The sequence below is a fragment of the Ranitomeya variabilis genome, chromosome 4 (assembly GCF_051348905.1).
Source record: "Ranitomeya variabilis isolate aRanVar5 chromosome 4, aRanVar5.hap1, whole genome shotgun sequence".
Classification (NCBI taxonomy): Eukaryota; Metazoa; Chordata; class Amphibia; order Anura; family Dendrobatidae; genus Ranitomeya; species Ranitomeya variabilis.
Window position 1 is genome coordinate 240,001,280 of NC_135235.1, and position 21,600 is coordinate 240,022,879.

Here is a 21,600-nt window from a genome sequence, read left to right on the forward strand (position 1 = left end):
ACAGCACCCTACGGACACGCGCCCACTCCACACAGCACCCCAGACACGCGCCCACTCCACACAGCACCCCAGACACGCGCCCACTCCACACAGCACCCCACGCAGAACACGCGCCCACTCCTCAGCACCCCACGCAGAACACGCGCCCACTCCACACAGCACGCCACAGACACGCGCCCACTCCACACAGCACCCCACAGACACACGCCCACTCCACGCAGCACGCCACGGACACGCGCCCACTCCACGCAGCACGCCACGGACACGCGCCCACTCCACACAGCATGCCACAGACACGCGCCCACTCCACACAGCACCCCACGGACACGCGCCCACTCCACACAGCACGCTACAGACACGCGCCCACTCCACAGCACCCCACAGACACGCGCCCACTCCACGCAGCACGCCACGGACACGCTCCCACTCCACACAGCATGCCACAGACACGCGCCCACTCCACACAGCACCCCACGGACACGCGCCCACTCCACACAGCTCGCTATGGACACGCGCCCACTCCACACAGCACCCCACAGACACGCGCCCACTCCACACAGCACCCCACGCAGAACACGCGCCCACTCCACACAGCACGCCACAGACACGTGCCCACTCTACACAGCACCCCACGGACACACGCCCACTCCACACAGCACGCCACGGACACGTGCCCACTCCACACAGCACCCCACGGACACGCGCCCACTCCACACAGCACGCCACGCAGAACACGCGCCCACTCCACACAGCACGCCACAGACACGTGCCCACTCCACACAGCACCCCACGGACACGCGCCCACTCCACACAGCACCCCACGGACACGCGCCCACTCCACACAGCACCCCACGGACACGCGCCCACTCCACACAGCACGCCACAGACACGCGCCCACTCCACACAGCACGCCACTGACACGCGCCCACTCCACACAGCACCCCACAGACACGCGCCCACTCCACACAGCACCCCAGACACGCGCCCACTCCACACAGCACCCCAGACACGCGCCCACTCCACACAGCACCCCAGACATGCGCCCACTCCACACAGCACCCCACGCAGAACACGCGCCCACTCCACAGCAACCCACGCAGAACACGCGCCCACTCCACACAGCACGCCACAGACACACGCCCACTCCACACAGCACCCCAAGCAGAACACGCGCCCACTCCACACAGCACGCCACAGACACGCGCCCACTCCACACAGCACCCCACAGACACGCGCCCACTCCACGCAGCACGCCACGGACACGCGCCCACGCCACGGACACGCGCCCACTCCACACAGCATGCCACAGACACGCGCCCACTCCACACAGCACCCCACGGACACGCACCCACTCCACACAGCACGCTACAGACACGCGCCCACTCCACAGCACCCCACAGACACGCGCCCACTCCACGCAGCACGCCACGGACACGCGCCCACTCCATGCAGCACGCCACGGACACGCTCCCACTCCACACAGCATGCCACAGACACGCGCCCACTCCACACAGCACCCCACGGACACGCGCCCACTCCACACAGCTCGCTATGGACACGCGCCCACTCCACACAGCACCCCACAGACACGCGCCCACTCCACACAGCACCCCACGCAGAACACGCGCCCACTCCACACAGCACGCCACAGACACGTGCCCACTCCACACAGCACGCCACGGACACGTGCCCACTCCACACAGCACCCCACGGACACGCGCACACTCCACACAGCACGCCACGCAGAACACGCGCCCACTCCACACAGCATGCCACAGACACGTGCCCACTCCACACAGCACCCCACGGACACGCTCCCACTCCACACAGCTCGCTATGGACACGCGCCCACTCCACACAGCACCCCACAGACACGCGCCCACTCCACACAGCACCCCACGCAGAACACGCGCCCACTCCACACAGCACGCCACGGACACGTGCCCACTCCACACAGCACCCCAAGGACACGCGCCCACTCCACACAGCACGCCACGCAGAACACGCGCCCACTCCACACAGCATGCCACAGACACATGCCCACTCCACACAGCACCCCACGGACATGCGCCCACTTCACACAGCACGCCAGACACGCGCCCACTCCACACAGCACGGCACAGACACGCGCCCACTCCACACAGCACGCCACGCAGAACACGCGCCCACTCCACACAGTACGCCACAGACACGCGCCCACTCCACACAGCACGCCACAGACACGCGCCCACTTCACACAGCACCCTACGGACACGCGCCCACTCCACACAGCACGCCACGCAGAACATGCGCCCACTCCACACAGTATGCCACAGACACGTGCCCACTCCACACAGCACCCCACGGACACGCGCCCACTCCACACAGCACCCCACGGACACGCGCCCACTCCACACAGCACGCCACAGACACGCGCCCACTCCACACAGCACGCCACTGACACGCGCCCACTCCACACAGCACCCCACAGACACGCGCCCACTCCACACAGCACCCCAGACACGCGCCCACTCCACACAGCACCCCAGACACGCGCCCACTCCACACAGCACCCCAGACACGCGCCCACTCCACACAGCACCCCACGCAGAACACGCGCCCACTCCACAGCACCCCACGCAGAACACGCGCCCACTCCACAGCACCCCACGCAGAACACGCGCCCACTCCACACAGCACGCCACAGACACACGCCCACTCCACACAGCACCCCACAGACACGCGCCCACTCCACGCAGCACGCCACGGACACGCGCCCACTCCACGCAGCACGCCACGGACACGCGCCCACTCCACACAGCATGCCACAGACACGCGCCCACTCCACACAGCACCCCACGGACACGCGCCCACTCCACACAGCACGCTACAGACACGCGCCCACTTCACAGCACCCCACAGACACGCGCCCACTCCACACAGCACCCCACAGACACGCGCCCACTCCACACAGCACCCCACGCAGAACACGCGCCCACTCCACACAGCACGCCACAGACACGTGCCCACTCCACACAGCACCCCACGGACACGCGCCCACTCCACACAGCACGCCACGGACACGTGCCCACTCCACACAGCACCCCACGGACACGTGCCCACTCCACACAGCACGCCACGCAGAACACGCGCCCACTCCACACAGCATGCCACAGACACGTGCCCACTCCACACAGCACCCCACGGACATGCGCCCACTTCACACAGCACGGCACAGACACGCGCCCACTCCACACAGCACGCCACAGACACGTGCCCACTCCACACAGCACGCCACAGACACGCGCCCACTTCACATAGCACCCTACGGACACGCGCCCACTCCACACAGCACGCCACGCAGAACACGCGCCCACTCCACACAGCATGCCACAGACACGTGCCCACTCCACACACACAGCACCCCACGGACACGCGCCCACTCCACAGCACCCCACGGACACGCGCCCTCTTCACACAGCACGCCAGACACGTGCCCACTCCACACAGCATGCCACGGAGACGCGCCCACTCCACACAGCACGCTACGGACACGCCAACTCCACACAGTACACCACGGACATGCGCCCACTCCACGGACACCCGCCCACTCCACACAGCATGCCTCGGACATGTGCCCACTCCACACAGCATGCCTCGGACATGCGACGTACCTGCTTCCTCGGCAGACTTCTGCAATACTTCTGCGAGCTCCTGGTCTGCAATGTCCTCGGGGCGGATGATGTCCTCCGTTCCTGGGCCATATGCCAGCCGGGCACACTCCGGGAGCTCGCCCTCAGGGAGGAAGCTGGTGCGCGTGCCCGTGGTGCCAATAACTAAGACATTCTTCTCCAGGTCTATGGAGCACTGTGGGGAGACAACACCTCAGCACCGAGCGGCTCGGCTGCACTCACTACTATGGCTTCATTACTGGAAACAGTCAGCAAGCTGGTAGATGGCGAGCTCCCCAACATCTGAGCGGGGTCCTCTAATACCGAGGGCAGCAATGAGGACAGAGCAAGAAGGGAACACGCTGCGGAGTGGTGAGTGCAGCTCCGGAGAGTAAGGGTACCGTCACACATTGAAATTTTCATCGCTGCGACGGCACGATTCGTGACGTCGCAGCGTCGTATAATCATCGCTCCAGCGTCGTAGACTGCGGTCACACGTTGCAATCACGGCGCTGGAGCGATGCCGAAGTCCCCGGGTAACCAGGGTAAACATCGGGTAACTAAGCGCAGGGCCGCGCTTAGTAACCCGATGTTTACCCTGGTTACCAGCGTAAACGTAAAAAAACAAACAGTACATACTCACCCGTCGGTGTCCTTCAGGTCCCTTGCCGTCTGCTTCCTGCTCTGAGTGCAGCCGTACAGTGAGAGCAGAGCGCAGCACCGCTGTGATCTGCTCTCACTTTCCGGCCGGCACTCAGAGCAGGAAGCAGACGGCAAGGGACCTGAAGGACACCGACGGGTGAGTATGTACGGTTTGTTTTTTTACGTTTACGCTTGTAACCAGGGTAAACATCGGGTTACTAAGCGCGGCCCTGCGCTTAGTTACCCGATGTTTACCCTGGTTACAAGCGAACACATCGCTGGATCGCTGTCACACACAACGATCCAGCGATGTCAGCGGGTGATCAAGCGACGAAAGAAAGTTCCAAACGATCTGCTACGACGTACGATTCTCAGCAGGGTGTCTGATCGCAGTAGCGTGTCAGACACAGCGATATCGTAACGATATCGCTAGAACGTCACGAATCGTAACGTCGTAGCGATGGAAATTTCAATGTGTGACGGTACCCTAAGGCCACGCATCTGCACCATCTCCGCTGTTAAAGGTGTTATCTGCTACTTAGATGCTGATAATCTGTCAGTATGAGATTGCTGGGAGTCCGACAGGCAGCACTGGGGTCTCATCTTAGGGCGGCAGAATTTAAGAAGGTTTATGGCGAGGATCAGCAGGGGTCTGCAGGCGTAGAGGCCGCGTGCTGCAGAGCAGCTACTACAGAGGTGGCCCCGGGGAGGCTGCAGCTTTGTGGCTACAATCTGATGGTCTCCTTCCCGTGTTGGGAGTCACCTCCGCCGGGATGGAAATACCTGATGTCGCTTCAACATGTCCAGGCCGAGCAGCATGTCCATGGGCTGCTCCTCCAAGATGGAGAAGGAGCAGGGCAGGAAGTCTCCCTCGATCTGCACCTGAGCTGCAACATAGAAGACACTGATCACACCACAGATCGGATCACCGCGCCCCCAGACGAGGCGGCCAGAGCCCTAGACGAGGTGCCCCGCAGATGTGATGGTCCACGCCCCCCAGACAAGGTGCCCCCCAGACGAGGCAACCGGATCCCCCAAACGAGGTGGCCCACAGACGAAGCGGCCAGAGCTCCCAGATGAGATGCCCCGAAGACGAGGCGCCCCGCAGACGTGACGGTCAGCGCCCCCCACAGACGAGGCGGCCAGAGCCCCCAAACAAGGTGCCCTGCAGACGAGGTGCCCTGCAGAGGAGCCGTCCAGAGCCCACAGACGAGGTGCCCCCAGACGAGGTGGCCAGAGCCAATAGACAAGGTGTCCTGCAGAGGAGCCCGCCAGAGCCCCCAGACGAGGTGCCCCGCAGACGAAGGGGCCAGAGCCCACAGACGAGGTGCCCCGATCCCCCAGACGAGGTGCCCCGCAGACGAGGCGGCCAGAGCCCACAGATGAGGTGCCCCGCGCCCCCAGACGAGGTGCCCTGCAGACATGGCGGCCAGAGCCCCCCAGAAGTATGGTGATGTACCCATCAGGCGTACAGGGACCGACATTTTGGACTAGTCACCTGAGCAGCATGTTGACCGGACAGCCTGGTGGAAACGTCAGAGCCAGGGGCCGGTTCTCCTTGCGGGGGGCTGATGCAACAGCTGTCAGGGTCCATTAACCAGTGGTGGGGGACTACTAGGTGAAGACGGCCATTCCTTGCGGGCGGTGATGGAAGGACTCACCTAGGTGCACTCTGCCGATGATCTTCTGAGTGCCGACCCCCTTGGCGATGCCGGCCCACCTCCTGTCCACCAGCCTCATGATATGGCAGCGCTCGGCACAGGCCTGGCTCATTATGGTCATCTGCGCTCCTGTAAGGAGAGCATGGGAGATTGAGCCCCCGCAGCGTGAGCCCCGCAGCCCCCCGAGAGCCGAACGTCCGCACCTGAGTCCACGAAGGCCTTCACTGGGTAGCCATTCACCTTGCAGTTGATGTAGAGCATCACCACCTGGCCGAAGCTCTCCGGGGCCTCCTCCATGGCGATGGTCATGTTCTCCTCAATGTTCTGCTGCCTGAGGGAAAGGAGGCGCTACTATCACCCACTGCATACACTGGCCGCACAGCAGCTCCTGGGGTGACTAGAGAACACTACAGGACATAGGATCAGCAGGAGAGCGTGCACAATCACCCACTGCATACACTGGTGGCACAGCAGTTCCGGGGGTGACTAGAGAACACTACAGGACATAGGATCAGCAGGAGAGCGTGCACAATCACCCACTGCATACACTGGCCGCACAGCAGCTCCGGGGGTGACTAGAGAACATTACCAGACATAGGATCAGCAGGAGAGGGTGTACAATCAATCACTGCATACACTGGCCGCACAGCAGCTTTGGGTGTGACTAGAGAACACTACAGGACATAGGATCAGCAGGAGAGCGCCACAATCACTCCTAGTCTGCAGCAGCCAGTGCATGCTGGGAGCAGTAGTGTCCGAGCAGCTGGTGGCCAGCCATCATCACGTTGTAATGCGTTCCTACAGATCCCGAGGTCGGCAGCGCGGACATATGCTGCTGGATAACAGTGAGACAATAGCCGAGCACAAGGACCCCCAGGGGCCGCACCTGATGTCTTCCTCTATCTTAGCCTGAGCCTCCAGATCAAAGGGGTCCGCGGAGAAGAGTCTGATCCGCTCCTGCTCCCGCCGCGCCCGCTCCTGCTGCTGCTCCACCAGAACTTTGGTGAATTTTTCTGTAAGGAAACAAAGTGAGGCATGAGGGGTCCGCTGCCGGCAGCGCCAGGAGGGGGCAGCACTACCTACCCAGGTCCTGGCTCAGCAGCGCCTCCGCCAGGGGAGGATTGCGCTCCTTCAGCAGCGAGAGCTCGTGGGGATTGGCAAGCAGCATCTCCCGCAGCAGAGCCGGGTTATCCAGCCCCTGAGGGAAGGACGTGGAGTCCGGAGCCGGCGGCCGGGGCTGGGGGGGCGCAGCGGGCGGCCTGGAGGTCCCGGGAACAGCAATGCTACTGAAATCTATCCGGGGCAAACCTGCGGAGAGGAACAAAAGTCAGCGGGGCGACCACTAGGGGGCGACACCAAAGCTGATAACAGAGGCAACAGCCTGCAGGGAGAGCGGCCCACCAGCCGCCATGACACCCGTGACAGGGAGAAGACAACTGACAGCAATCTCTGCTCCAGTCACCTCCAGAGCTGATAAGAGAGAACAGCCTGCAGGGAGAGTGTGGTGAAATATGTATAGGTATGAATGTGTGACTGGCAGTAACTTAACATCTGTAATGATAAATCACTTGGCACTCAGAGGGTTTTTTTCAAGATGAAAGGTGAACATCCCATTTATTTGTGCATCCAGTTCAAAGATTTAAACGTTTTCGGTCAAATCACAAGACCTTCATCAGAAATATCCTTTACAAAACTGGAAGCAATATAACAAGGGAGTATGTGAGCCTAGGTAGCCCGGGATGGAGAGTGGACCTGGAGCGTCTCAGAGATCCTGGATCAATCAACTTGAGGAGAAGCGCTAAAGAAAAGGCGTATGTACGCCGATATGGATGGCGCTTGAAATACCAGGTCCGTGGCGCCGTGTAGGGTGCTCCCAGGGGCAGCCCCTGGGAGCACCCTACACGGCGCCACGGACCTGGTATTTCAAGCGCCATCCATATCGGCGTACATACGCCTTTTCTTTAGCGCTTCTCCTCAAGTTGATTGATCCAGGATCTCTGAGACGCTCCAGGTGCACTCTCCATCCCGGGCTACCTAGGCTCACATACTCCCTTGTTATATTGCTTCCAGTTTTGTAAAGGATATTTCTGATGAAGGTCTTGTGATTTGACCGAAAACGTTTAAATCTTTGAACTGGATGCACAAATAAATGGGATGTTCACCTTTCATCTTGAAAAAAACCCTCTGAGTGCCAAGTGATTTATTATTATTGATGTGACGGGCTGGAAACCTGACTTGTGCACCACACAGGATCCTTGAGTGCCGTGGTTTTTGTCTTTAGTAACTTAACATCTGTCCTGAGACTCCAGGGGTCACAGCATACAGTATCCTGAGAAGGCAGTCTACTGTCTCCAATCTCGCCAGGGGGTCTCGCTAAGAACCAGGAAGGGGAAACATTTCACACCTTCTAGCTCTTTTGAAGAGAGATGTCAATTACAGCCTGACACTATCTATCTGTGAGAAACGTTACACTAAGAGTTTCAGAGACAATAAAACACTCATTGGTGGAGCGGCCATGATCCAGTCACAAACCAGCAATTATAATATTAACCTGAGAGGCTGGTCTAGAAATTCGACCTCCAGGTTGACTCTATAAATTAGGCCTACACACAAAGAAAGATGTTCACATGTGAGGGCAGCCTGGAAAGCTGATGTGAGCCATCCCATATTCCCTCCCCCTCAGGGACAGAGAATCAAAATGCAAAGTTTGATATTTCTGTAGATTTTCTCCCGTTTATTTTTATCACTGTTTGCATATTTGTATGTGAACTTATTCCCTTTATTTTTATACCTTTTTTATTATAAGCACTGTACCTTTTTATATTAGAGCATAAAACTTTAATAAGTCTGAACCCTGTATGCTCTAAAGAATCCATAGCCTTACAGTGTGTGATCCTTATGCTTGGCGGACAGTGGTAGTAATATTTCCGGGACTCACCGCCCGTGTGTTGGCAGTGTGTATGAGCGGGTGTGAGGCCTGGGTCGGTGTGTGATTTATGCTCCCATTACAGCATAGGACAGAGGTTGAATGCTGGACTGAGAGTGGGTAGATTAACCCTTGCAGGCACAATCCCCAGTCACGTGCTGAGAGCAGGCACGTGACGAACTAGTGGCCCACCAGCTGCCATGACACCCTGCACAGAGAGGAGACAAGAGACAGCCATCTCTGCTCCAGTCACCTCCAGAGCTGCAGCCACAGATCCACGCTCTGCTGCACTGGGAGTTGTGGTGTGCAGCGATTATCCGCAGCTCTGGCAGTGACTGGAGGATGGGACTATGTGTGCTGCACTCCAGGGGTCCGCGTCTCACCGGGGAAGGCTGCAGCAGGACGGGGGGCGGAGGGCCTTGAGTCGGCCGGATCTTTCTGCCGCAGGACCACCACGTCGCCATCCTTTAAGCCGTAGGAGGAGAGAGATCGCTGGTTGTCGGTCAGCGGCTGCTCAGCGTAGATGATCTGCAAGAAGCGGAGGACAACGGGGGTCACAGGAAACCATTCCCTCCCCCACAGCGAGGCACGGCGCCCAGCACATCAAACATGGTCGACATCGAGCTCCGATTGCCGTTACCCACTGGGGTATAGAACCTCCGGTCTATATGGCGTACATACACGTCCCCGCCCCCTCCGGTCTATACCGCGTACATACATGCCCCCGCCGGTCTACACCACGTACATACACGTCCCCGCCAGGGCTGTGGAGTCGGAGTCGTGGAGTCGGAGTTAGTTTTGGTTGGAGTTGGAGTCGGTAGAAATGTACCGACTCCAACTCCAGCTTGAAAAAAAATTTATTAATATTTCATAATTGAACTTTCATATGAATTTTATAAATGTTACTCAAATATATATGTTCTATCAAACTATGAACAACAGTGATAAGCAGTTCTGCTGGAGATAGAGACATTTCTTAGGGTACCGTCACACAGTGCCATTTTCATCGCTACGACGGGACGATTCGTGACGTTCTAGCGATATCGTTACGATATCGCAGTGTCTGACACGCAGCAGCGATCAGGGACCCTGCTGAGAATCGTACGTCGTAGCAGATCGTATGGAACTTTCTTTCGTTGCTTGATCACCCGCTGACATCGCTGGATCGTTGTGTGTGACAGCGATCCAGCGATGTGTTCGCTTGTAACCAGGGTAAACATCGGGTAACTAAGCGCAGGGCCGCGCTTAGTAACCCGATGTTTACCGTGGTTACCAGCGTAAACGTAAAAAAAAAAAAACAGTACATACTCACATTCCGGTGTCTGTCCTCCGGCGTCTCAGCTTCTCTGCACTGTGAGCGCCGGCCAGCCGGAAAGCGAGCACAGCGGTGACGTCTGACGTCACCGCTCTGCTTTCCGGCTATGGTGCTTACACAGTGCAGAGAAGCACAGCTCCGGGGGACAGACACCAGAATGTAAGTATGTACTGTTTGTTTTTTTTACGTTTACGCTGGTAAATCAGCTATATTTGAACATTTCACCATCACTCAAGATAGAAAACGTTATGTCTGTCAGTGTATGACAAATGATCCAGACGAAAACAAATGCTGTGAAGCCAAGATCAGTGCATATTCAGGCAAAAGATAAAATGCTCCTACCAGAGCTTCTAATCTAAAGAGACATTTACAGCGCTTTCATCCAGAAGTACTGAAAGCAGTGGATGAGAAAGACTGCATCCAAACCAATGAACCAGTGCCCAGCTCTTCCAGCCAAACAAAGGAGCAGAGAACTTTGCTGCCATCAGTTGCAAGATATTTTGTCAGTGACAAAGTTACTGTGACAATGACAGTAGATACATTTAAAAAACAGATCACAGAGCTTGTTGTAAAGGATAGTGTGCCTATTTCATTATTTTCACGACCAGCTTTTATGTGTCTGAATGGGGAAATGGCCTGCAAGCTTGGTGTTTCTCTGGAGAGAGAGAGTATTAGAAAATTATTAATCTAAGAGCCTTTTAAACAAAAGGAAGAACTTAAAAAAACTCTCAAGGGACGCTTTCTGTTTCTTAAAATGGATCCCTGCACACGTCACAGAGTGAACTATTTTGCCATCAATGTCCGATTTGTTTGTGACAAAAATGAAATAGTTACCAAGACATTGGCAGTAAAAGACACCAAAGCTCATCACACCAGTGAGTTTCTCCAGGTCTTGGTGGAAAAGGTTCTGCAAGACTATGAACTTAAAAAAGAGCAAGTTCTTTCTGTCGTAACTGACAATGCTTCAAATATGATACGTACTATTAATCTAATGAATGAGAGTAATGATGGTGACCAGCAGCTAGAAGAACATTCTGGGTCCTCAGACACAGAAATGTTTGAAATAGAGGAACACAGTATTGTAACTGAGGAGCAAACTGAAGTTGCTTCAGATGAACAGCAACATGATAGTTTAGATGATCTTGTTGAAACTGTCAATACGTTCTTTCATTCATCACATGCGCTGTGTTATGCATACGCTACAGCTGGCTATAAGAGACAGTCTGCAAGAAGGACATGCTGCTGCACTGATTGGCAAGGTGAGAAAATTGGCTACTGTTGCCAGAACCCCTAAAGTTGACTCAATTTTGAAGAGACATGCTGGAAAAGGGGCAATTATTGATCAAGCCACACGATGGTGCAGTACTTAATGATTCAGCGCTTGGTTGAACTGAAAACCTTTCTTGTAGACATGGCTAACCCTCAACTGACGCTAAATGAAAGTCAGTGGAATCAGGTGACTGAGCTGGAAAAATTGCTAGAGCACCCATTTACAGTGACTACAAAATTACAAGCAGAGGACTTAAAGAAGTTGTCCACTACTATAACCTTTTTTTTTTTTTCATAAATCTTGCTATTATGTGCCACTGAAAACATCTACTGTGTTTATTTTAGCAATATTACCTTTTATCATGCTGTAGCAGCACATCTTTAGTGCTGGATCCAGCTCTCATGGGGTTAATCGACAACTTCCTTTCTCCTAACTTACTGTGCTCTAATACTACAAGTTCCATGATGCATTGCAATCGCCTGTAACTCTGCACCTGGCACACCCACTCCAAAAGACACCCAACCCCTCCCTCCTCTCCCCCCTCTATCTTCAAAAAGATTTGTGATGTCATTTCTGTCCAACCTCCTCTTTTACATTAGTACAACCCACACTCCATTACACACGGATAAATGGATAGATGGATAGATAACAAATAGATAGATAACAAATAGATAGATAGACGCATACATACAGATATCTCTATATATCTGTCTATTTCCAAAGAGATGTCCATATCCATGTTTCTAAACCCCTTCACCCCTGGAGCTTTTTTGTTTTCGTTTATCGCTCCCCTTCTTTCCAGAGCCATAATTTTTCCGTCAATATGGCCATGTGGGGGCTTATCTTTTGCGGGACAAGTTCTACTTTTGAACGACACCATTGGTTTTACCATGTCGTGTAACAGAAAATGTGAAAAAAATTCAAAGTGCAATGAAATTGCAAAAAAGTGCAATCCCACACTTGTTTTTTGCTTGGCTTTTTTGCTAGGTTCATTAAATGCTAAGGCTGTGTGCACACGTTGCGGATTTGATTGCAGATCCGCAGGGTTTTTATCCGCACTGAATTGCATCAAATCCGCAGTGTAGTGCACAACCAATGTAAGTCTATGGGAGCCGCGGACTTGTGCACATGCTGCGGAAAAAGCCGCACCGAAACACAGCTTTTTTTTCTTGCAGCATGTCACTTCTTTTGTGCCGAATTGCAGCGTTTCTGCACCTTAAGGCCCCCTACACACGTTCAGGAATTCATGCAGAAAATTCCGTGAAAATCCGGACATTTCTGCCGGATTTCCGCATGAAAACCGCATGCGTTTTTTAGCACGTTTTTTGCGCGGTTTTGACACGTTTTTTCCCGGACATTTCCCATTGCATTAGACAGTGGGAAAACCGCGAAAAAACCCGCAAAATTAATGAGCATGTTCATTATTTTTCCGCAATGCATTTTTCATGCAGAAAAACGCACATCATGTGCACAGAAATTGCGGATTTCATTAAAAATGATGGGATGCTTAATGTATGCAGATTATTTGCGGTTTTATAGCGTTTTTATAGCGCAAAAACGCTAAAAAACCGCAAATAATCTGCAACGTGTGCACATAGCCTTAGACTTTCATTGAGTCGGGAACACATGCGCAGCAAAACCGCAGATGTAAAAAAGATCTGCAGTTTAGATGCGGATGTGGGTCCGAGAAACGCTGCAGTTCGGGAGGAGGGAAGTGTGTTGGGCGGAATGTGGGCAGTGACGGTGTGCGTGTATGTGTGTGCTGGGTCTGCGGGCTGTTCAGGTGTGTGCGGCGCTGTGCGGGACTGTTCAGGTGTGTGCTAGGTGTGCGGGGCTGTTCAGATGTGTGCGGCCCTGTTCAGATGAGTGCGGCCCTGTTCAGATGCGCGCGGCCCTGTTCAGATGCGCGCGGCCCTGTTCAGATGCGCGCGGCCCTGTTCAGATGCGCGCGGCCCTGTTCAGATGCGCGCGGCCCTGTTCAGATGCGCGCGGCCCTGTTCAGATGCGCGCGGCCCTGTTCAGATGCGCGCGGCCCTGTTCAGATGCGCGCGGCCCTGTTCAGATGCGCGCGGCCCTGTTCAGATGCGCGCGGCCCTGTTCAGATGCGCGCGGCCCTGTTCAGATGCGCGCGGCCCTGTTCAGATGCGTGCGGCCCTGTTCGGGTGTGTGCAGCGCTGTGCGGGTCTGTTCAGGTGTGTGCGGGGCTGTGCAGGGGGTCTTTTGGGGTGTGTGTGCAGGCATCATCCGATGGGACTACAAGTACGCAGTATCCAATCTGCAGCTCATTCGGATGTAATCCGGACAGTGGACACACACCCTACGCTATCCATACATCTATCAATAGATATAGCTATCCAGATATATCTATAGATAGATATATGAATAGATAGATGTATGCATCTATAGATCTATCTATATGTAGCTCTGTCTATCCATTTCATCTATCATCTATATGTCTATCTGTGTGTGTAATGGAGTGTGGGTTGGACAAATGTAAAAGAGGAGGTTGGACAATAATGACATCACAAATCTTTTTTTTTTTGTTCAATAATACATCTTTATTTAGCTTTCCAAAACGCAGAAAAACCGCGCAAAAACCACACCAAAAGCGATTAAAAAATGCATCAAAACCGTGCAAAAAAATGCATAAAAAACGCATCAAAACTGCACCAAAAACTGCATCAAAACCGCACCAAAACCGATCCAAAAACTGCATCAAAACTGCACAAAAACCGGACCAAAAACTCCATCAAAATCGCACCAAGAACTGCATCAAAACCGCACCAAGAACTGCATCAAAACCGCACCAAAAACTGCATCAAAACCGCACCAAAAACTGCATCAAAACCGCACCAAAAACTGCATCAAAACCGCACCAAAACTGCACCAGGTTTTGATGCAGTTTTTGGTGCAGTTTTGATGCAGTTTTTGGTGCAGTTTTGATACTTTTTTTGGTGCGGTTTATGCGCGGTTTTAATGCAGTTTTTGGAAATAAATAAACGGAAAATGTGCATGATTTAAATGGAAACATGAATGAAAAAACGGATTCCAAGGCCGGATTCATCATTTCACATCTCAGTTTCATACGTTTTTTGCCGGATCCGTCGCTGTGCGTTTTTTCGCCGGACGGAAAACACATACAGAGGAACGTTTTTTATGTCCGGCGAAAAAACGCACAGCGATGGATCCGGCAAAAAACGTATGAAACTGAGATATGAAACAGCTTTTTTGACGGATCCGGCAAAAAACGTATGAAACGTGTGGCCATCAGGCGCAATCCGGCGCTAATACAACTCCAAGAGAAAAAAACGGATCTGGCGGAAAAAAATAGATCAGTTTTTTTCAAAACTCGCCGGATTGTGCCTGACGGCAAAAACCTGATGTGAAAGCAGCCAAATATATGGATAGATTACATCTATGTATCTATAAATATATGTATGGATAGATATATCCATAGATATATAATAGAAAGGCCGATGTTTCTAAGGCTACTTTCACACTAGTGTCGTGCACTGCACATCGCAATGCGTCGTTCTGGAGAAAAAACGCATCCTGCAAAGTTGTCCGCAGGATGCGTTTTTTCTCCATAGACTTTTATTAGCGACGCAGTGCCACACGTCGCAACCGTCGTGCGACGGTTGCGCCGTGTTTTGGCGCACCGCCAGCACAAAAAAAGTTACATGTAACTTTTTTTGTGCGTCTAGTCCGCCATTTTCGACCGCGCATGCGCGGGCGAAACGCAGCCCCCTCCTCCCCGGACCTTGCAATGGGGCAGCGGAAGCGTCTTAAGATTGGACCAGTATGCGTCGGTACGTCGGGCCGACGCAGCGCGACGGCCCCTTACCGACGCTAGTGTGAAAGCAGCCTAAGGCTACTTTCACACTTGCGTTTTTAGCAATCCGTCTTTTTGGGAAAAAAAAGGGATCTTGCAATTGTGCTTGCAGGATGCGTTTTTTACCCATAGACTTGTATTAGTGACGGATCGCGACGGATGGCCACTCGTCGCGTCCGTCGTGCAACGGATGCGTCGTGTTTTGGCGGACCGTTGGGACGAAAAAACATTAAAGTGAAAGTTTTTTCGTCTGTCGCGTCTGCCATTTTGTACCGCGCATGCACGGCCAAAACTACGCCCCCTCCTCCCTGGACTTCAGAATGGGCAGCGGATGCATTGAAAAACTGCATCCGCTGCCCACAACGTGCACAAATTTCACAACGTGCATCAGTACGCAGGCCCGACGCATAGCGACTGACCCGTACCGACGCAAGGGTGAAATAGGCCTTTATGAGTGTTTAATTTAATTAAAAAACGGAAAAAAACGGCGGACTCCCGCGCAATTTTCTGCGCCAGAGGGGGAAAGCCGACGGCCAGAGGCCAATATTTGTAGCCTGCTATGAATATCAGCCCACAGCTGTCTGCGTAGCCTTTACTGGCTATTAAAATAGGGGGACCCACCAAAAAATGACGTGGGGTTCCCCTATATTTTATAGCCAGAAAGGCTACGCAGACAGCTGCGGGCTGATATTCATAGCCTAGAGAGGGGCCATGGATATTGGTCCCCCCCCCCCCGGTTACAAATACCAGTCCGCAGCCACCCCGGAAATGGCGCATCTGTGAGATGCCCCAATTCCGGCACTTAGCCCCTCTTCCCACTCCTGTGTAGCGGTGGGATATGGGGTAATGAGGGGTTAATGTCACCTTGCTATTGTAAGGTGACATTAAGCCGGGTTAATAACGGAGAGGCGTCAATAAGACGCCTATCCATTAGTAATCCAATACTAATAAAGGGTTAATAAAACACACACACACATTAGGAAAAAAGTATTTTAACCCCTTAATCCCGTATGACGTACTATCCCGTCAAGGTGACCTGGGACTTAATTCCCGGTGACGGGATAGTACGTCATACACGATCGGCCGCGCTCACGGGGGGAGCGCGGCCGATCGCGGCCGGGTGTCAGCTGCCTATCGCAGCTGACATCCGGCACTATGTGCCAGGAGCGGTCACGGACCGCCCCCGGCACATTAACCCCCGGCACACCGCGATCAAACATGATCGCGGTGTACCGGCGGTATAGGGAAGCATCGCGCAGGGAGGGGGCTCCCTGCGGGCTTCCCTGAGACCCCCGGAGCAACGCGATGTGATCGCGTTGCTGCGAGGGTCTCCTACCTCCTTCCTGGCTGCAGGTCCCGGATCCAAGATGGCCGCGGCATCCGGGTCCTGCAGGGAAGGAGGTGGCTTACCGAGTGTCTGCTCAGAGCAGACGCTGGTAAGCCTGCAGCCCTGTCAGTGAGATCGGTGATCTGACAGAGTGCTGTGCACACTATCAGATCATCGATCTGTGATGTCCCCCCCTGGGACAAAGTAAAAAAAAATTTTTCCACATGTGTAAAAAAAAAAATAAAAAAATTCCTAAATAAATAATAAAAAAAATATATATATTATTCCCATAAATACATTTCTTTATCTAAATAAAAAAAACAAAACAATAAAAGTACACATATTTAGTATCGCCGCGTCCGTAACGACCCAACCTATAAAACTGCCCCACTAGTTAACCCCTTCAGTAAACACCGTAAGAAAAAAAAAAAACGAGGCAAAAAACAACGCTTTATTACCATACCGCCGAACAAAAAGTGGAATAACACGCGATCAAAAAGACTGATATAAATATCCATGGTACCGCTGAAAACGTCATCTTGTCCCGCAAAAAACAAGCCGCCATACAGCATCATCAGCAAAAAAATAAAAAAGTTATAGTCCTCAGAATAAAGCGATACCAAAATAATTATTTTTTCTATAAAATAGTTTTTATCGTATAAAAGCGCCAAAACATAAAAAAATGATATAAATGAGATATCGCTGTAATCGTACTGACCCGACGAATAAAACTGCTTTATCAATTTTATCAAACGCGGAACGGTATAAACGCCTCTCCCAAAAGAAATTCATGAATAGCAGGTTTTTGGTCATTCTGCCTCACAAAAATCGGAATAAAAAGTGATCAAAAACTGTCACGTGTCCGAAAATGTTACCAATAAAAACGTCAGCTCGTCCCGCAAAAAACAAGACCTCACATGACTCTGTGGAGCAAAATGTGGAAAAATTATAGGTCTCAAAATGTGGAGACGCAAAAACTTTTTTGCTATAAAAAGCGTCGCTGGTTTCACACTTGCGTTTTTGTCTGCAGCGTTTTTTGCACAAAAAAACGCATGCGTTTTTTCCCTATATTTAACATTGAAAACGCATGCGTTTTTTTGTACGCGTTTGGTCGCGTTTTCAAACGCATGCGTTTTTTTTCTGCATGCGTTCATTTTCAGAAATACAACCTGCAGTATTTTCTTGCGTTTTTAAGAACATGCGTTTGTTTGCGTTAAAAACGCATGTGTTTTTATCGAAAAAAAACAGAAAACACACTGAAAAGCCACCCACCACCATCAAGGTGATAAAGGGATCCAAACCCTAACCCTAACTCTACCCCTAACCTCACCCCTAACCGTTTAATGAACATTTTCTGACAGTCATAGTGCCACGTATTTAAGTGCCACGTATTTAAGTGCCACGTATTTAAGTGCCACGTATTTCAGTGCCACGTATTTCTGTGCCACGTGTTTCAGTGCCACGTATCACGTATTTCAGTGCCACGTATCACGTATTTCAGTGCCACATATTTTAGTACCACGTATTTCAGTTGCACGTATTTCAGTGCCACGTATCACGTATTTCAGTGCCGCGTGTTTCAGTGCCACGTATCACGTATTTCAGTGCCACATATTTCAGTGCCACGTATTTCAGTGCCACGTATTTCAGTGCCACGTATTTCAGTGCCACGTATTTCAGTGCCACGTATCATGTATTTCAGTGCCATGTATTTCAGTGCCACGTATTTCAGTGCCACGTATTTCAGTGCCACGTATTTCAGTGCCACGTATTTCAGTGCCACGTATCACGTATTTCAGTGCCACGTGTTTCAGTGCCACGTATTTCAGTGCCACGTATTTCAGTGCCACGTATTTCAGTGCCACGTATTTCAGTCACGTTTAGGGTTAGGGGTAGGGTTAGGGCTAGGGTTGGAGGTAAAGTTAGGGTTGGGGCTAAAGTTAGGGTTGGGGCTAAAGTTAGGGTTGGGGTTTGGATTACATTTACGGTTTGGATTAGGGTTGGGATTAGAATTATGGGTGTGTCAGGGCTAGGGGTGTGGTTAGGGTTACCGTTGGGATTAGGGTTAGGGGTGTGTTTGGGTTAGGGTTTCAGGTAGAATTGGGGAGTTTCCACTGTCCAGGCACATCAGGGGCTCTCCAAGCGCGACATGGCGTCCAATCTCAATTCCAGTCAATTCTGCGTTGAAAAAGTAAACAGTGCTCCTTCCCTTCCGAGCTCTCCCATGCGCCCAAAAAGGGGTTTACCCCAACATATATGTTATCAGCGTACTCGGGACAAATTGAACAACAAATTCTGGGGTCCAAGTTCTCTTGTTATCCTTAGGAAAATAAAAATTTGGGGGGCTAAAAACCATTTTTGTGGGAAAAAAAAGATGTTTTATTTTCACGGCTCTGCGTTATAAACTGTAGTGAAACACTTGGGGGTTCAAAGTTCTCACAACACATCTAGATAAGTTCCTTGGGAGGTCTAGTTTCCAATATGGGGTCACTTGTGGGGGGTTTGTACTGTTTGGGTACATCAGGGGCTCTGCAAATGCAACGTGACGCCTGCAGACCAATCCATTTAAGGCTGCATTCCAAATGGCGCTCCTTCCCTTCCGAGCTCTGTCATGCACCCAAACAGTGGTTCCCCCCCACATATGGGGTATCAGCGTACTCAGGACAAATTGGACAACAACTTCTGGGGTCTAATTTATCCTGTTACCCTTGTGAAAATACAAAACTGGGGGCTAAAAAATCATTTTTGAGAAAAAAAAAAAATTATTTTCACGGCTCTGCGTTATAATCTGTAGTGAAACACTTGGGGGTTCAAAGCTCTCAAAACACATCTAGATAAGTTCCTTAGGGGGTCTACTTTCCAAAATGGTGTCACTTGTGGGGGGTTTCAATGTTTAGGCACATCAGGGGCTGTTCAAACGCAACATGGCGTCCCATCTCAATTCCAGTCAATTTTGCATTGAAAAGTCAAATGGCGCTCCTTCCCTTCCAAGCTCTGCCATGCGCCCAAACAATGGTTTACACCCACATATGGGGTATCAGCGTACTCAGGACAAATTGCACAACATTTTTTGGGGTCCAATTTCTTCTCTTACCCTTGGGAAAATAAAAAATTGGGGGCGAAAAGATCATTTTTGTGAAAAAATATGATTTTTTATTTTTACGGCTCTGCATTATAAACTTCTGTGAAGCACTTGGTGGGTCAAAGTGCTCACCACACATCAAGATAAGTTCCTTAGGGGGTCTACTTTCCAAAATGGTGTCACTTGTAGGGGGTTTCAGTGTTTAGGCACATCAGGGGCTCTCCAAACGCAACATGGCGTCCCATCTCAATTCCAGTCAATTTTGCATTGAAAAGTCAAATGGCGCTCCTTTCCTTCCGAGCTCTGCCATACGCCCAAACAGTCGTTTACCCCCACATATGGGGTATCAGCGTACTCAGGACAAATTGTACAACAACTTTGGGGGTCCATTTTCTCCTGTTACCCTTGGTAAAATAAAACAAATTGGAGCTGAAATACATTTTGTGTGAAAAAAAGTTAAATGTTCATTTTTATTTAAACATTCCAAAAATTCCTGTGAAACACCTGAAGGGTTAATAAACTTCTTGAATGTGGTTTTGAGCACCTTGAGGGGTGCAGTTTTTAGAATGGTGTCACACTTGAGTATTTTCTATCATATAGACCCCTCAAAATGACTTCAAATGAGATGTGGTCCCTAAAAAAAAATGGTGTTGTAAAAATGGGAAATTGCTGGTCAACTTTTAACCCTTATAACTCCGTCACAAAAAAAAATTTTGGATCCAAAATTGTACTGATGTAAAGTAGACATGTGGGAAATGTTACTTATTAAGTATTTTGCGTGACATATGTCTGTGATTTAAGGGCATAAAAATTCAAAGTTGGAAAATTGCAAAATTTTCAAAATTTTTGCCAAATTTCCATTTTTTTCACAAATAAACGCAAGTTGTATCGAATAAATTTTACCACTAACATGAAGTACAATATGTCACGAGAAAACAAAGTCAGAATCGCCAAGATCCGTCAAAGCGTTCCAGAGTTATAGCCTCATAAAGGGACAGTGGTCAGAATTGTAAAAATTGGCCCGGTCATTAACGTGCAAACCACCCTCGGGGCTTAAGGGGTTAATATTCTTCAATTCACCATACTTACCATACTTCAACGCCTGCAAAAAACGTAAAATAACAAACCGTATACTACCTGTCCGCCGTAGTCCAATAACGAGTGTCCCACGACGATCTCCCCTATAGAACAGTGACATCGGGTGATGTCACTGCTCCATAGGACCCTCAGTGACACACTGACAGGAGACAATGGCTCCTGCAGTGCATCACTGAGGTTACCTGAGGACAGGCTCACTTTATGGCAATTGCTGCCTGGGAACATTTCTCAACAGCAATGGCATAAAGTGAGACTAGGGACTATTTTCTCACAGGGGCGTAGGAATACATTGTGAGGAATACATTGTGGAAGGATACCTTCCATCATTGTATTCCTGGAGCCCCTAGGGAGCAGTCGCATCAGCAGATGCTCCTGCTCTCCACGGGAGATCGTCGAGGGACACTCTTTTTAATTGGATTTCTGCGGATCAGGGAGTATATTGGTTGTTTATTATTTTAATATTTTTTACAGATGACACTGGCTTCGGGGATCAAGGTGACAAGTGATGGTGAGTATGTATTCTATGTTATATGTACTGTATGTCTATGTATGTTGTATGTACGTACTGTATGTGGCATGTTGCATGTCACATGTTGCATGTCATTGCATGTTGCATGCAGCATGACGCATGTCATCGCATGGTGCATGTTGCAATGCGTCACATGGTGCATGTCGTCGCATGTTGTCGCATGTTGCAGGTCGTCGCATGGTGCATGTCGCATGATGTCGCATGTTGTCGCATGGTGCATGTCGTCGCATGGTGCATGTCATATGTTGCATGGTGCATGTCGCCGCAT

At 51.4% G+C, this 21,600-nt stretch overlaps 1 protein-coding gene across 1 annotated transcript in view; it reads right to left on the reverse strand.

Moving 5' to 3' along the window:
• DDI2 (DDI proteasomal shuttling factor 2) overlaps positions 1-21,600 on the reverse strand; it is a 48,783-nt gene that overhangs the window by 12,940 nt on the left and 14,243 nt on the right. The window contains exons 2-8 of the mRNA XM_077260433.1: positions 9,263-9,407; positions 7,037-7,261; positions 6,840-6,966; positions 6,157-6,284; positions 5,954-6,082; positions 5,076-5,179; positions 3,654-3,846 (exon numbers count right to left, since the gene is read on the reverse strand). Of these exons, the coding sequence (XP_077116548.1) occupies positions 3,654-3,846; positions 5,076-5,179; positions 5,954-6,082; positions 6,157-6,284; positions 6,840-6,966; positions 7,037-7,261; positions 9,263-9,407 (1,051 nt within the window). The remainder of the gene's footprint in view (positions 1-3,653; positions 3,847-5,075; positions 5,180-5,953; positions 6,083-6,156; positions 6,285-6,839; positions 6,967-7,036; positions 7,262-9,262; positions 9,408-21,600) is intronic.